This window comes from Manis pentadactyla, chromosome 3, assembly GCF_030020395.1.
Source record: "Manis pentadactyla isolate mManPen7 chromosome 3, mManPen7.hap1, whole genome shotgun sequence".
Lineage (NCBI taxonomy): Eukaryota > Metazoa > Chordata > Mammalia > Pholidota > Manidae > Manis > Manis pentadactyla.
Genome location: NC_080021.1, coordinates 103956507 through 103974182, shown reverse-complemented (window position 1 = coordinate 103974182; position 17676 = coordinate 103956507). Strand labels below are relative to the sequence as shown.

Sequence of the window (17676 nt, the reverse complement as noted above, 5' to 3'; positions counted from 1 at the left end):
TTGAACTCACATTTTCAGGGCCTACCATGTGCTAGACATACTGTTGCATATCATCAAAATTCTGTGAGGCAGGCATCATTGTCCCCATTGTATAGATTCAAACTTCAACCCAGAGACTAAGTAAATAAACGATCCATGGGCAATGCAATTTAAATACTAGCACTGGTTTTGAAGCCCAGGTCTTCCTGGCTTCCATGGCCATAATTTTTTCCCTACACTGTCATTTTGTTATGGCCTTGGGTTGTGTACACTAATGTAGCCCTAGCACCAAGCACAACATATTTCTGAATGTTAGCTTTGAAAATGTCCATTGCTCTCAACCATACTTGATTTGCTTATAACCACTTCACTTGAATTAATTTTAATGATTTTTAAGGCCCATTATAAAACTTACCTTTGCATTAAAGAAAATCTCAGGAAAAAAAGCAAATTGCTCCCTTTTCACAATCACAGCATATCCTGAAACATCTAAAAGGAAATTCAACACTTACCGCTACTTTTTCTATTCTGCAAGCTGGAGTTTTTTCTGAATTTAAAATTTGTAATATTATTTTATCCCTAATTTTCTTAACAGTTAATCAAGTGAGTATGAATATTGTGGGATTAACAGTGTGTATTTTAATATTTAAGTAAACGAGGAAAATCTTTTAGCCATTAAGAATTCTAAAAGGTATATTAATTTTACCTACATTCCCATAGGTAATCTGCCACATTCTAAAACTCAAAATAAAGTAAATTATCAGATGAGGACTTCAGAAAAATCAGTCAACCTGACAAAGGTAAGAAAATGTATTTTTCATGGCAGAGTGTTTAAGATTTGAACCTTTACAATTTTCTATAGTTTTTTTCCCTTTGATCTTTTATGCTTAAACACATATTTGTTATGTTCACATACTGCTAGTCACTAAAATAATCATGTATATCTAATATATCTGACTCTTCTTTTATAGCTAGTTTCCATATTACACTAAGTCCAACTAAAAATATATTAGCTAAGACCAGAGATACTCTCATTCTACCCAAGACCAATTAAAATTCCAGTTAGATTGACAAAACAGTTACCTTAAAGTAAAAATACCAATGACATTTTGCTACTTTATATATTTGAATGCATAGACTATGATTACCTGGAGAAAAATTCCCCTCGCTCCCTATAGTACCAGGTACCAAATCATCACTGCTTTTTCTGGTCTTAGGGTGAAATTGGAGAAGCCACACGTCATGCCAGAGAGACAACCAATATGAAAACACAAACGGTTGCATCATATTTTAGAGTAAGATACCAAATTATGATGTGTTGTGCTTAGGGGTGTTTTTTATTCTAAATGGGAGTTACAGATCACAGCTAGTAACAAATATCAGAGTGCTGTTAGCAAAAGAATGTTTATGGTATTCCATGTGCTATTTATTAGGTACAGGGTATAGTTGAGTGCACTGTCCAAAACCTATGATTGCTTTACTTTTGTATCTGTAAAGGTATTATATTCCTGGTCAGTCTGAGTGGAGGTCTACACCTTGATTAAAGTTTGTTCATAGAACCAAATGCATTTCCATGAGAATAAAATCTAAAAGGATTTTTAACCCAATGCTTTAATAGCCCTCAATTCTCCTTCTTGCTCCTCAGTGACCTCAGGATGGGCAAACAGGAATATCTCCCTGCACATAGATGAGCTGAAAACCTCAAACAAAAAGCAGGCCACAGAGAAAGGACACCAGGGAAGCACAGTAACATGCCCAGGAAGCAAGTCACTGGCTCCTTAGCTTAGGTGCAAGGTGACCTTTCTTCCTTGGACAATATAGGAAAAGGAAAGGAAAGAAGCTCGTTGCTCTCTCTTGCCTGGATTCCTCCAGATAAACCCACCCTTGGTTCCGGGACATTTATCTCTTCTGATAAAATCATATTAACCAGCCAATGAAAATGAAGAAAATACCACCTAAAAGTTGGAAATTATTAATATTATCAGTTAAAATGGGGGAAGGGGAGGAAATTGGGTTAAATTTACAGTAAGTGTCAGTGAATAAATCCAGTCCCCTTAAAGAATCATGAAATAATTTTTTTAAAAGCTGGGTAGTTTTATTAATATTTTTCAAGTCCTAAGCTCATAGCAGACAGTGTGTGCTTATTCACCTTTACATAGCACCAAGTACATTTATATGCTTAATTTCATATGCTTAATATCTTGAGTTTGCTGCGGGCACATTTTCTTCACATCAGGACCACAGCACAGCTGAATTACTGTGAACATTTACAGCCAGATTATTTTCTTTTTATAAGTGAGTTAGCCAAGATGATTATCATACTGTTGTTGACATCAAACACTGTGAGTATGTTTAAACCATTAGTTCATAAAATCATTTTATTCCTCAGGCTGAAGTGAAAAGTGATCAAAGATAATTCCATATAGTATGTAATGTATTTTGAAAGTTATTTTTCATTCTGCAGAGAAGAATAAACGTAGTGTTACACTCTGCCTTGGTCCCTAAGAAAAAGCAATGCCTAAATTGCAGTAAGCTCTCGCTCAGAAGGCCAACAGACATCTATTTATCACCTTTGCATCTCCAGTGCCTGGCAAATGTTTGCATGTCCAAAGGAATGATGACTCAGATCACTGTAATGAGAGGGGCTCCAAAGTGGCAGACCCAGCTGTCTGAAGAAGATCACATCTGAGTCTCATGCCCAGGAGGAAGCGATGCAAATCCAATGCTTTATCAGTTGTCCAGTTCCAGTGTTTGGTCTGCACTGGCTTTGTAACCATAGGCTTTTGTATTTCCAACACTGAAAGAGATCCAGCCATCAATAGCTGTCTGTGTTCCTGCAGTCATTACCTTGCCAGTAGTCATCCTGGTCTTTGACATACTCGTTTGCTGGATTCCACTTGCAGTTGAGCCATAATTACCCTAAGATGATATATACTTAGTTGTCCAGCAATTGGCTGCTGTCTTTGTAAGGTATTACTGCAGAACTGGTTTTTTAAATTCCAAAATAAATAAGTAAATTATCAAACTAGAGCAGATTTACAGTACTTAAATGGATTTGCTTATTTTTATAACTAATATGTCCTATATATTAAACTGAATTAATTTCTTGGTCCTTATTTTAAACTAGGTTAATCATCACATTAAAGAAAGAGATGGACAAGGAAATTAGTAGTATAAGCAGGAAATCAGATTGTGTGTTTAAATATTGTAAAACAGCAAGTTTCCCTGAGAGAATATTATTATTTACAAACTATAGCAAAAATAATTTTATCTGTTAAAGTTCCCTTAAGAATTTACAAACTACCCATCAGTAGCTAAGTTCCTAGTTATTGTCTCTATAGTTTAATGAGCAAATCTGTATTTTTAAAATTTACTATAAATAAAACATTCATTAATATAGATTTCTCTCCATTTACAGTGAATTAGTGTGAGCCTGTATAACATTCAGTTTTCAGGGTTTTTTCTCAAAATAGAAAGACCTGCAAGCTCGTAGGCTTTTGTATGCTACACTGGGAAATTTATTTTTGTTGCATTTATAGTATTCACTAATGGATTTGTTATCTAAAATGGTGGTGGGCCAACCTCATTTTATCCGTTGCATCAAACCAAATAATGAACGTCAGGCGAGAAAATATGACAAAGACAAAGTTGTGCAGCAGCTTCGCTACACGGGGATTCTGGGGACGGCAAGAATTCGAAGGTTGGGATACTCACACCGGATACTTTTTGCTAACTTTATCAAGCGGTATGTGAATTTCTTTTTAAGTTTCCATGTACAATTTATGTAAAAATTCTTCAGAAGAATTGTAGAAAACAAAATAGGAAATAGAATTACTTCAGTGTTCTAATAGGGAGGCATTTTGTTCATGCACATGCTCATGTATTGAAGGAGACAGTGAGGGCTGGAAGTTTCATGTTCCAGACGATCCTAAGTGGTACATGTCACAGGCAGCGTGACTAACAGGTCTGAGCTGCTGTGCTAGGAGTTGGAGGGTAGGTCCTGGTTCTCACTCTGCCACTAGCTCTGTGTCCATGGGCCCCACACAGTGAGGGGAGACTGTGCTCCAAAGGACATTTGCTAAGGTCTGGAGACACTCGGGTTGTATCAGCTGGTAGGGTGGCTGCTGACATCTAGTCAAGGCCAGGCGTTCTGCTACATGAAGCACAGGACAAATCCCCCAACAAACAATTATCCAGCCACAGATGTCAGCAGTGGCCAGGTTGAGACACCCTGGCCTATATGCAACCTCAGTTTCTCATCTGATAAATCTACCATGACCATCTGATAGAACTGTTATAAGCACCAAATGAGATGTTATCACTAAAGGTGATCTGGAAGACATAAGGAATCAATTAGGTATAAGGAGTCCTTTGTAGTAGTTGGGATTAATGTAAAATGGAGTGTGCTATATATTAAATATATTTTATTAAGTAATACATTTGTGGTGATAAAGAGGTTCAATATCTTACATATTTACTATTTTCAATGTCCATGTTTCTGATATTTATCAATTCTGTGATTTCTATCAGCCATTAAACTTAAATTTCCATTTTCAGAGGTGAAGTCCATTACAGTTTTCAGGTGAAACCTAACATTTGAAGCACTCTCTGTATATAACACTCTCTGGCCTGTTTTAGAGTGTATAAACTAGAATTAAGAACAATATTAGGTCTTGTGATTGCACAACAAACTGTGATTTCTAACACCCTCCCCCAGGAAAAAATAAAACATTATCTTAAGTCAGGCATTCTTTTACTTGGGGTAAACAAGACCCTTATGAAATGAAATGAGAATTCGAATTCTTTTTTGAAAATTGTTATATTTTCAGCAGTTCATGGTAGGTTTTGAATTTTTTTCTTTAGAGACCTAGGAAAGAAAAGAAAGGTATTCATTTGGAGTACCTTGAAATGACGAAAACCCAACCCACATTTTCATGACAGAGAGCAAAATTACATAAATATGGTGACTTTCACATTGGCAAATCCTTTATAGTAGTTTAAGACAAACTTTAAAACATCAAGTTTTAGAGTACAGTGGATTATTTTGTTTTTTTTAGGATTGACAAGTTTTATTCTGCAAAGTAAAATATTGCAGATAACATTAATTCTTGAGGATCAAGACAATTAAAAAAAAAAACAAAAAAAGAAAGAAAAAGAATTAACAATCCAGTTAAGATTATTAGAGCCATAGATGTGGAAAGTTAATAAGCAGTAATGAGGTAATAAATCACAAGGGTAAAGGGAAGGGTAGACACTGTGTAAGAGTTCAGAGAAGAGAAAGATTATCTCCAGGAGGGCTGATCAGAGAGAATATCAAGCAAGAAGTTTCAGATTGGGATCCGATGGTGGACATAGTTTGTGAAAAAAACAGGAAGGGGATTTCTCAGTGTATGGCTTGGTGTGCCAAAAACTAGAGGGACTCAGATTTGTCTGGATTGACAAAGTGGGCATTAGTGAATAAACAGAAGATAAAATGGAATAAGGTGAGAAAAACTGATAAGGTTAAAATTATGAAGAGAGAGCCTTGAATGCCAGGTAAAACTTATCATTTCCAAATTATCTATGGTTTCACAAAATGAGAACTAAACCTATATTCTAGGGCTATTGTAGTTGAAAGTTGCTTATTTAGGAGGTCAGAAGTGAAAATAAATTCTTAAGTGTATTTCCAAATCCTGTGCCATTGCAGAATAATGAATTACTCCATGATAAATGAGGAGGGGGAAAAACTAAGTATATAGAGAACACATGAATAACTGTTCTGAATACAGGAAGTTCTGCAAGTAAAAGCCTAAACCTTTTCTCTGTCAATAATTTGAAGCTGTCATCTAAGTTGGTATAGACTGTAGGAAGGCAGAACAATTTGCAAAGGCCCTGTGGAGGTGTAAATAAGACCAAACCACCCTCCTCTGGTCTGCCTTAGCCTTTGCCTGACCCTTCTTGTTTGATACAGAATTCATCAGACTCTGACTATTCTGTTGTAGACAAACTCTTCTGTTTTGTGACAAAGAAATCATCTTCACGGAAGATACACACCATGAACTTACTTTGCATAAGATACTTGCTTTGCTGGTTATTTCAGATGAACCCCTATACTCAGAAGCCCCTGAAGTTAGCTCTGTTTTCCCAGTAGGCATCTGTACACAATGACCTGGCTGCCAGAGCTCTGATTCAACCAGAACGTACTGAAGGCAGTAGTATCGTGGAGTAGGTGATGACACATGCTTCAAAGTCAGAAAACCCAGGCTTGAATCCCAATTCTGCCACCTACTAAAGGCATGGAAGCAAGAACAAGCAGGGCCCTTGGGCATAATTTTAAGTAATCTTTATGACTAGAGCTCAAGTTGTCAGCAGAAAATAGCAAAAGGTTAGGCAGGAGAGACAAGCAGGGCAGCTTTCATGCTAGTCAAGGAGGGAGCTTTGGTGCTATTCCTCGTATGTGGCAGCTAATTCTAAATGATGTTAAATGACTTGTAAGTGCTTTCCGGCAGGTGTGAGCTTTCCTTTTCCCACATTGCCACTGCTTCCCAGCTCACATACTTATGGTATCTGCCCAGCCTTTGAAAGTACCTGGTTTTGCCTTCACAGCTTAGAACTTGGGAAGTTCTTGGAGACCTTCAAATCAGGAAAAGACACAGTCAGATTTTCATTTTATTAAGATAATTCAGACAGAGCTGTGCAAGTTGGCTAGGCAGCAGGGAGGGGAGAGTGAGGATGACATAACCAGGTGGGAAGCAAGTACAGAAGTCACAAGGAGCAGGTTTAAGGTGATGGCAGTGAGAACAGAGAAAAAAATGGATTCCAGAGAGATTTTTAGGCTTGCTGGATTCACTGAATGAACAATAAGGAAGAATCTAGAATGACACACAGATTTCTAGCTTCAGGACCTTTTAAAAAGTGATGATAGCATTCACAGAGGTAACTAGCAGAGGAAGAAATGTTGATGAATTTTACTGAGTTTGGAGTGTCTGTGGGATAAACAAGTGAGGATGTAGAGGAGGCAGTCAGGGGTAACATGTTTCGAGTTTATGCAAACAGGGCTGAGGGTGTAGATTTAGGCATCATCCACTAGGGTAGTCAGAACACTGATGGAGAGAGCTTAGAAAGAAATGGAACATTGTAGAACCCTGGCCTGTAAGCAGCAGGCCTGAGGATGGAGCTTGTTGGGGAGACAAGAGGGAGGAGGAGAGAAAGGACAGAGGCCTGGAGGACACCCCAGACAGAAAGAGTAGTCACCGCATCCAAACTTCAGAAAAAACACAGATGCTGGACTTGAGGGCAGGAGATGGAATACTGTTGAGAAGGTCGCATGAGGAGAGTGGCCATGGACACCACTCAGCATTCTCATGGGTCCAGCTGAATCAGTGAGCTGCATGTTCATAGGGGAGCATGCTGTGAACAAATGGTTAGTTTCTCTGGCTGCGCACCAAAGCCAGACATGAGAGCAGAGAAACAGATGATTCGATGCTCCAGATCTGCACATTTGCAGAGCATGTGCCTCAAAAGGACCAGAGTGAGAGAGCTGAGGGAGCTCGCGACACGGGTGCTCACATGATGGACCATGAGATACTGGCTGGATCTAGAAGGAAGTGAGGCAACCAGGAAGTGGCTGGTAGGCTGAGAACGCAGGGTAGCTATTCAGGTGACAGTGTGTGCACAAGCAGGTCTAGGGTCTAGTCCTGGAGTGGGTAGGCTGATGGGCACTCCCTGAGGTTATGTGCACAGACAGCAAAAGCTACCATCTTCACTTCATTCTAGACCAGGATTCTCCAAAGAGCCCAACATAAACTGGTTCATCTGCAGATTTAATGGGATGAAACTTGGTAGAGCTGGAATATATTATTTTTACAGGTTTAACTATAAGCTCATTTTTAGAAGAGAAAATTCCTTGTTAAAGAGGTGCAGCAATGTGTCCACATTCACAAAGATGACTAGTCAAGATTCGTACTCGGCTCTCCCGACTGGGTACAGTACTCTTCATTTCTTCATGCTGACTCAGTCTTGGACACATCGTGGCCTCTGTTATGAAATTCAGAACCTATCAGAACTTGCCGCTTTGTTTCCTCTGAACTGTCAGGTTAATCTTGAATCAAGAAATTAAGTAGAAATAAAGGAGTGTTGGAAATTCTAAAATCTGCCCTTTTGCACAAGATTGTTGACCAGTGTGAACTGATTTTTCTTCCTTTAATCCACCTGTTCCTCCTCAAAGCTGTTTCCATTCTCTCTTGCATTGACCTCTTACTCACTTCCTCCCCTTAATTACTGATATATTAAACCAATAGAGAAAAACTCCAGTGAGAGACATAGTGTAACTAAAAAAAAAAAAAAATGACGGTGTGTGAACAGTGGTGGGAAGTTCGCGTAGAATTAACCTGCATCCAGTTTTAAGATCTTCCAACGTTTTTGGGCAAAGGTGAAAAAAAACAATTAAATCTTTCTGTCTGCTTCCTACCACCATAGTCCTTCTGCTTTTATGCACAGGGAAAGGTTGCTTTTTAAAAAATACCCAGCTAATTTTTTTGAGTGACAGAGATTTTGTGGGGGATTTCACTGTGAAGTGCTGAAAAGCAATCACTAAACTGAGAAAACATCCCTCACATTTACACAAACAGGTCATCTGGACTTGGGTCAGTCTGAAACCTTCAGTCTGCTTCAGAGTTGTTCTGAGAATGTGTAAAGGATCCCCTGGATTAAGTCTGGGGAGTCTCTTTCCACCCCCGCAGAGACCTGTTGTGTGTCCACCAGGCAACTGATACTTTGAACCATCGTGAAATGCTAACCAGCCCTTTCTCCCACTCGAAGGTACCATATCCTCTGCTACAAGTGGAATGAAGAACCCCCAGTGAGCCCTGACACCTGCACTGCCATTTTGGAAAAAGCTGGTCTTGATAACTGGGCTCTTGGAAAAACTAAAGTAATGTTTTCATATCATTTTCAAGAATAGAATTAATAATTATGTTGGATTTACTGAGCATTGTAACATTTTACAGTGATTGAAAATATGGCTTTACAGAATCTCTGGCTTAAAATAGGACAAGTAAACTGATATATTCATAAATGTTTCCCTCAGCAAAATTAAACACTTTGCTCTCATAAAGGTCTTTTTTTAAGAAACTAAGATGAAATTTAGTGTATTTTGCTTCGAATGGTATTGAAAACAGACTGATATAGTTTCTCTATTTAATCACCTCCAGATATAGTCAGAAATCCATACAGAATTGTAATAATTCTAAATAAGCTGCTCTTTTTCTTTGTGTGCCTATTTCTCAAATCTGCTTTTGTAAACTTGAAATTTATCCCGAGTGAAATATTCACCATTATTTCACTCATCATTATTACTAGATTTGCTTTTTGTGTTTGACTATTGTTGTGTTTATATATTAGATTTGAGACCTATGGGAGCTTATCTTACTTAGTCTCATAGAAAATGAGTAAAAAATCATAACCAATTTTGAATATGGAAGTGAGACAGGTGGCTGCTTGGAAAAAAGGATTCATTGGGCTTCTCAGATATCTCCAGAGCATTACAAGATGGGCATAAGGAGAAAAACAGGGTACTGGGTTGTAGGGGCACACTCAATATGTCATTGAGCTAGGATGGAGAAAAGAGCCAATCTAAAGAAAAGAAGCTCTCATGGATGCACCACTCAAGATAACCACTGTCAGCCACACCGTGGGCTTAGACCGAAACAAACTTACAGATTTGCAAGGAAATTTATATTGTGTCTTGAGTGGGAAGTGTGAGGGAGAATTTTCATAGTGTTCAGATGTAAAACTACCTGTAACAATTTAAGGGATTTCTAAAAATATTTATCTTAGACTGAATGTCCTACATATTCAGTAATCCCTATTTACTTTATTATTTAGTACTTAGAGAATTCTGAGCACTAAAAAGATGTGTATTTTATTCATACCATTTTCATTTAGATAATCACAGAGGTGAATTTCCCCAGGCTGAAATCTCATGGCTTACGGTCTGAAACACATGCCTAACTCCAAATGGAGTTTTAACTTGTAAAAAGCCCGTTGCAGTTCCAGTTCTGCATGGTATTTAAGTAGCATTTTAAAGCTATTTGTGTTTTTCCACTTCACCTTTTCCAACTCATTAAGATGGATAAAAGTATTCAATATTAGAACATTTTTGCTGTGCAAAAAAAAAATGACCTTTTTAAACAGATAGCATTTTAAATGAATTGTCAACAGTAGAATGGACTCAAATATATTAACATCTCAAGTCCTGCAGATAGTAAAACTAAATTCACTCAGAACCTATCATGCTAAACAGTTTGCCTTTGGTGCCAAGTGAAATCTACAGTCAGAAGTACCAGTTCTCAGGACTCTGCTGTTAAATTTGAATTTAAGTAACTTCTGTAGTGGAGTCGATAAACTCTTTAAGGTGACTTTTATTAGTAAATGGAGCCATTATAAGAAAAAAAGTCTTCACATTTTCCAGGTGATGTTGAAAACTCAGATGAGAACAAATCCCAGATCGCAGGCTGCTCTGTTGCTCTGATTCATTTTGATTTTATAAAGATCAAAAGTCAGCTTCCTTTCCTCATGGGTCTGGGAGAATGTTGTCCATTCTACCCGGGGCCCTCCGTCTGCCTTATTCCCTCCACGGACAACATTATGAGCCCCTGAAGGAGTGTCCCTGCCTTATTCACCTTTGTATGCCCAGCAGATACGTATGTATAACAGGTCTCAATAAACATTTGATGAATGAACTAGTACTATAACTGTCCTCTATCTTACAAATAGATTTGTAAGATTTAAAAATTTTGGAACTATAATTGTCTTTTTTATTTAAAAAAAAGCATAAAAATTAGTTTGACACAGAAAATGCTAACACTTGCTAGAAGAGCTCACCATCCTCCACTCCTATTGGCCCGTCCAACAAAACCCAGTTAGCTGTTGCAACTAAACCATATGATAGTTAAGCTGTATTCTACCTCACAGACAGGTTTTCTTCAAGCATAAAAATCTGGAATGTTATAGCAACATCCAGGCCAAACAAGCAAAATATAGTATTTTCAAAACCTAAAAAGATTTAGAAAATAATCTTTTATGCAAGACATAGTACATGACTGTTTCACATCTCTGTGCTGTACTTTTATTTGTATTTTATTCTTTTAAGGTGTTCCTTAAATATTATCATGTGGAACAGTTAAATTTAATGCGAAAGGAAGCCATTGACAAGCTTATTTTGATTCAAGCCTGTGTCAGAGGATTCTTGGGTTCAAGAAGGTACCAAAAAATACAGGAGAAAAGGAAAGAGAGCGCTATAATACTACAGTCCGGTAATTACCCAGACCATTTCTCAGTGTAACTAAGCATAAAATTCTTTTTAGATACGGACCTAAGATCCAATCTTCTCTACAAACTTCCAATTCTTATGAAGCTTTTATGTCTAATTTCAGACTCTGTTACTTTGATACTTTCTCTATACTAAATCTAAATCAGATTGTTTTAGTGATTGACACTTTTAATATCTGAATAAATGTTTCATCTTTAAAATTTGTCACGTATTAGTGAAACACATTTGATGTGCTGTGCAAGATATGGCAAGTAATTAAATTAATTATAGATCTCAAGAATATATTATTATAATCCATTGGACAATAACATTTTTCCTGCTTTATTCCAAAGGTTTTACTTGCCATAATTTTTGACAATTTAATTAAATTGGGAAAAGGTATTTTTGAGAAAGGACATCCATTCCTTTCTATGATCTGTAGGAAATAATATTTATCATCATACTTCATAAATTCGTAGTAAAATATATTAATAGACTTTGGATATTTCACTTTCCATGTTTCTATAAGAAACTAAATTTAGAACCTTGCATGGCTTTGTACAGCATCATACAAAATTTTTTGACTGGACATTTCACAGTAAAAATATATTTTACTTTGTAACCTAATACACTCATATACTAAAAGCAATGCATTCTGATCACTTCTGTTCTGGTTTATTCCACTTTATTGTTAAATGCTCAGTTTGGCCCACTAAATTGATTTAATGATCGGGTACTGATTTGTAGCCTATGTTCTGAAGAACACTAATGTACTGGGCAGGACAGCTGATAAGCATTCAGGACACTCATGGTCCAGTCCTAGTTCTGCTGATCCATAATGCTCATCAGCATCCCTTTTGCAAATTTCAACCCTTAACATTTCACTGGGACAGCAAAATGCAAACCCTGTAGTTTGGGATTCATTCCTTATCTTCAATTCTAGAATTCACAAGTGCTGAAAAAAACCAGTTTTTCATAATTCATTTGGCAATGAAATATAACCTAATATTTACAGTCCTTTATTCATCCCAATTAGTAAAAAATATTGTGCTTTTCTGAAGAAAGACTCATGTGTTTAATTATGGAATGCTGCCCTGACATGGGGAATGTTATAGAAATATGTTGTTTACTCTGAAATACCTTCCTAAAATGAAAAAGTTTAAATCTGAATTCTGAAATATATCTGGATCCAAAGATAATTGGCCAAAAGTTCCAAACATACACTTAGCTATAGAGGTTTTCTACCATGAATGGCTGACCATGATAGAACTAAAAGGAAAATAATTATTATCATGTTTCAAGCAAATGAGTACAATTTATCTTTTTCATCAACTTAGCTCATCTCTATAATTTTAGTTTCATTTTAGTACTCTCTCTAATATGAAAGTTACTTTAATTATTTTCTACCACTTATCATCTAGAAGAGTGTTGTTAATGGATCCCATATTTTTTTGTGAACCAGTTCTATTTGGAGTCTTTAATTTCATTTTCCTCTTTCACTTTGATGGTCAAAAAAAAACATTTGTTCCCACTCATCTAAGCAATGTTCTTTTGTTTATTTTGATTAACATTACTCTGGGCTTTATATGTTTCAGCTGCAAGAGGACATCTAGCCAGGAAACAAAGAAAAGAAACTGTTAACACAAAAAACACAGCAATGACAACCGTTCGGACTCATGATCAGGAATGTGACTACAAGAAAAACTTTGAAAATAAAAGGTATAATGATGTCTATTCTTACAGCATTTTGATACTATAGATTTTTCAAGTCTGTAAAGTCACAAAATAAAGTTCAGTCTTTCTAATACCTAACCAGGTTGCTAATGCTGATGCATTAAATGTTAGTGCATTAAATGTTAGTGAACACCCAGTGGCCAGTTTCATGTTCTTTATCCTCTTTGGCAATTTACACTGATGACCACACTTTACCTCTCCAAGTATTTTCTTCCTCGGCCTCTGCCAGACTGCTCTCTACATTTCTGCTCCTAATTGTGAGTGTCTTTTGCTAATTCCGCCTCCTCTCCCTATATCTAAATCCTCCTCCACATCTAAATATTGTCCCTGGGCTCTATCATTTATTCCCATGGCTTCTATAACCAATATGCCATTGGCTGCCCAGTCATAATCTAATCTTCAAAGCATAGCTCCATTGCCCTTCTTGTGAACCTCCATATCTGTATCTCTTAGTGCATATTAGCAGATCCACCTGAATTCATTTATACAATAGGCTTTGTGCCAAACAGTGGATACACACTAATAAATGAGACAAAATTCTTATCCTCAAATTACTCCCAGATTCATGGAAGAGAAATATAACCAATAAATACATAATTCTAAAAACTTGAGTTCATTCTGCTATAAAAATATGCAAAGGGTGCAGTAGGGGCATGAAGGAGGGAACCCTGCCTTGGTTGAAAGGGGAAAATATCTAGATTTTGCTTAAGTAATAAAACTTGAAATGATTGAAAGATGAGTAAGTGGTTTTGCAGGCAGATAGTGATCATTCCAGCCCCACTACAGTCCCTTTGTCTTTTTCATCCCCAAATTGATTGAGATTTAATTGACATATAGTATGTACAAACTTAAGGTGTACAACATAATGATTTGATTTGTGGAAAAACCACCACATAAGGTTAGTTAACACCTCTGTCACCTCAATGATTAAAGTTGTGTGTGTGGGAGATGAGAACATATAAGATCTACACTCTTAGCAACTTCCAAGTGTACAATACAGTCTTGTTAGCAGTCATTATGCCCTATATTAGATCTCCAGAACTTATCTATCATTTTTACATTTCAACTTTATTGAGGTACATATAATTGACATATATAATTATAAATATTGAAAGTGTACATCATGGCAATTTGATAAATGTCTACATTGTGAAAGGATTCCCTCCATCTAGGTAATTAATACATCCACACATCCATCACTGAACATAGTTATCTTTTGTGTGTGTGTGTGTGTGTGTGAGAACATTTCTGTTCTATTCTCTGGGCAAAATTCAGTTATACAATTCAGTGTTGTCAATTACAGGCCCCATGTTTTATGTTAGATTCTGAGACCTATTCATCTTATAGCTGACAGTTTGTTGTACTTTTACCAACCTCTCCCAATTTTCCCCACAGTCCACCTCTGGTAACCACTTTTCTGCTTTTCTGTTTCTATGAATTTGACTTTTTCTTTTTTTTAGGTTCCATAGATAAGTGATACCATGTGGTATTTGTCTTTCTCTGTCTGATTTATTTCACTTCATCTAATTCCCTAAGGCCCATCCATGTTGTCACAAATGGTAGGATTTCCTTCTTTCTTGTGGTTGAATAATACTCCACTTTATGCAAATACCATATATTCTTTATCCATTCATCCATTGGTGGACATTTAGGTTGATAGTTCATTGAACATGGGAGTGCAGATATCTCTTTGAGAAAATGGTTTCATTTCCTTTGGATATAATCAGGAAGTGGGGTTGGATTGCTGTATCATGTGGCAATTATATTTTCAGTTTTTTGAGGAACCTCCATACTGTTTTCCATAGTGGCTGCACCAGTTTACATTCCCACCAACACTGAACCAGAATTCCCTTTCTCCACATCTTCACCAATACTTGTTTATCTCTTGTCTTTTTGATGATAGCCATTCTAACAGGTAGAAGGTGACATCTCATTGTGATTCAGATTTGCGTTTCCCTGGTGATTAGTGATGTTGAGCATCTTTTCACGTGTCTGTTATATGTCTTCTTTGACAAATTTCTCTTCAGATCATCTGCACATGTTTAAATCATATTGTTTTTTTCTGTTGAATTGTATAAATTCTTTATATATTTTGGATATTAGCCCCTTATCAGATACATTATTTGCAAATATTTTCCCCCATTTGGAAAATTCCTTTTTTACTTTGTTGATGACTTCCTTTGTTCTGTAGAAGCTTTTTTATTTAATGTGGTCCCATTTATTTATTTTTGCTTTCACTTCCTTTGCTTTTAGTGTCAGATCCAAAAAATTTATTGCCAACATTGACATCAGAAACTTACTGCCTAGGTTTTCTTCTAGGAGTTTTATGGTTTCAAGTATTATGTTCAAGTCTTTAATCCATTTTGAGTTGAGTTTCATGTATGGTGTAAGATAGAAATCCAGTTTCGTTCTTTTGCATGTGGCCATCCAGTTTTCCAGCACCATTTATTGAAGAGACTATTCTTTCCCATGGTATATTCTTGGCTCCTTTGTCATAAATTAATTGACCATAAATGAATGTGTTTATTTCTGGGCTCTGTATTCTGTTCCATTGATCTTTCATATGTCTGTTTTTCTGTCAATACCATACTGTTTTGATGATTATAGCTTTGTAATATAATTTGTTCATGTCCTCTCATTAATGATATTTTGACTAATGTAAGCATTCTATGCAGATATTCAAAATACCTGCATAGCCATTCATTTAAATTATGAGATTCTTGGTCCCCTGCCTCATTCCATGATCCCTGGCAGAACAACTGGGATTTTGTTATGCTTCCCATATAAAAACCATGTCATAGTAGACCTAGGAAGTGGCCAGTGGAATTAGGAAAATTGAGTTCCAGAAGCTTTTTCCAAGTTTGATTAAAATAGAAGTCCTTCTTTACAAACAGACTGTAAAACACCAAAACTCTCCCATGGCTTTCCTGGATCAAAAAAGAAAAGTTTTTGGCAAAAGCCTCCTGAGTTAGCATATCAGGGTGTCAGGTTATGACTTTTTAAGTTGACCCTAACACCCATACTGCTCTTGTGAGGGTTTTGCCCTCTTCAAAAAGAAAAATGGGAAAACAAGCTGTGTGACTACAAAAAGAGATGCAGAGATCTTATCTTCAAGTTGAGGGGAAATCATTCTGGAAGGATGCTGGTAAAGTACCACTGTAAAATTTTGGCCAACATATACGATCATGGGCTGTAGTTAGAATGCAACTTTTCCTTTAATTTTGTAATATTTTTCCTATGATCAGTAGCTTAGAGTTTATTAAAGTACAGCATGTCAGCTGAGAGAACATACCCTGTGTCCTGGTCTCAAATTGAGATATATTTTCCACAACATCTCCTGTCTATAGGTACTTAGTTTTGAAAAGGACTTAATTTGAAGTGATTAAACACCTAGGTTTTCTCACTCTAAGTTGAAACTGGCTTTATCATTATCTGAGTAGCCATCACAGTTGTCGTGAGAGAACGTTTTGGGAAACACTTGATTATTTGATTAAAGTGACTTGATAATTTTTCATCTTGAGCTTTTTGTCTCTTTTGCTGTTTCTCCCAACATTATGTAGATGTAGCTATTACCAAAGAAATAATAAGCTCTAGTTTAGTGTTATATATTCAGATGCCATATGTTTTACACAGGGAATCTTTTGTGAAGAAAGAGACAGAAAATGCAGTCTCTACTAATGAAACAGTCATTCCAGCTCCAAATAATAAAGGGAGTACATCTGCAATGATGGCTTCTACTTTGAAAGCAGAAGGAGAGGCTGTGAATGCTGTTGAAAATAACAACAGAACCTATCAGACTCAGATAAAAGTCAATAATGTGTATAGGGAAGAAGCCAACCAACAACCAGGTTTAGTGGAGGACCTCTGGACGGAAGTAAGCTCCAAAAAGAAACATATGAAACACCTCGAAGAAAACAGTGAGACAAATAAAGTGGAGGAGAAGGACACTGTGATCCAGAAGTACTACCAGAGGTACACAGAAGAGAGGAATTTTGAAGACTCAAAAGCAGCACATCTGGAAAGAAGGGCCATATCGGAGAGGCCACACTGCCCAGGACTTTGGTTAGCTGAGAATGATGCTAAGCAGCCCTCTTTTAAAAAAACTTTGGAACCTAGTCTTAGCCAAAGGCCAATTTATCAAAATGTAAACAGCAAAGAAACAGAGAAGAAGACATCAGTGGTCACCCAGAATGCACCAGTATACAGCCCACAGAGGAGCCATCAGAGGCATGGGACAGTCACAGAGAGGCAAGTTGGACCAACAAAACAAGGCCAGGAAGCAGATAGAGCAGCCGTGTTCATCCAGAGCAAATTCCGGGGCTACAGGAGGAGGCAGCGGTTAAGGATGGACAGGGTGACTTCTTTTAGAAATCAAAAGATTGTTGTAGCACCAACAGATGTTGCAAGAAATACCCACAATTTGTGTTCCTATCCCATAAAACACAGGGAACCCTGTCACATCAACATGAAGAATGGTAAAGACTCAAAAGCAATTTCAGAAAAAGAAGCGTCTGATTTGGCAATTTTTTCAAAACAGGTATGTGAATAAATAGATTTTTTTTTTAACTAGTAAAATCTCGGGGAACTAAACAATAACTGGATTAAACAAATAATTACTAAGTCATATATTGTTTCTTCTGTTTTTAGGAGACTGCAAATCTTTTAAATAAAAT

General features: G+C 36.8%; 1 protein-coding gene and 1 long non-coding RNA gene across 10 annotated transcripts in view; one reads left to right on the top strand and one right to left on the bottom strand.

Moving 5' to 3' along the window:
* MYO3A (myosin IIIA) overlaps positions 1–17676 on the top strand; it is a 244873-nt gene that overhangs the window by 185197 nt on the left and 42000 nt on the right. For 8 of the 9 annotated variants that reach the window (XR_008996367.1, XR_008996366.1, XM_057498238.1 and 5 more), the window contains 7 exons: positions 700–779; positions 1197–1274; positions 3519–3724; positions 8779–8890; positions 11111–11273; positions 12865–12988; positions 16637–17540. Coding sequence is in view for 7 of the 9 variants with exons in the window: in XM_057498238.1 (XP_057354221.1) it covers positions 700–779; positions 1197–1274; positions 3519–3724; positions 8779–8890; positions 11111–11273; positions 12865–12988; positions 16637–17540 (1667 nt within the window). In the remaining 2 variants the exon portion in view is untranslated. The remainder of the gene's footprint in view (positions 1–699; positions 780–1196; positions 1275–3518; positions 3725–8778; positions 8891–11110; positions 11274–12864; positions 12989–16636; positions 17541–17676) is intronic. The other variant, XM_036902585.2, reaches the window with a different exon arrangement.
* LOC118921003 (uncharacterized) lies at positions 2053–7664 on the bottom strand. Its single transcript, XR_005028159.2, has 2 exons — positions 2550–7664; positions 2053–2437 (listed from the first exon to the last, which is right to left on the bottom strand). It is a non-coding gene; the product is annotated as an uncharacterized LOC118921003 (long non-coding RNA).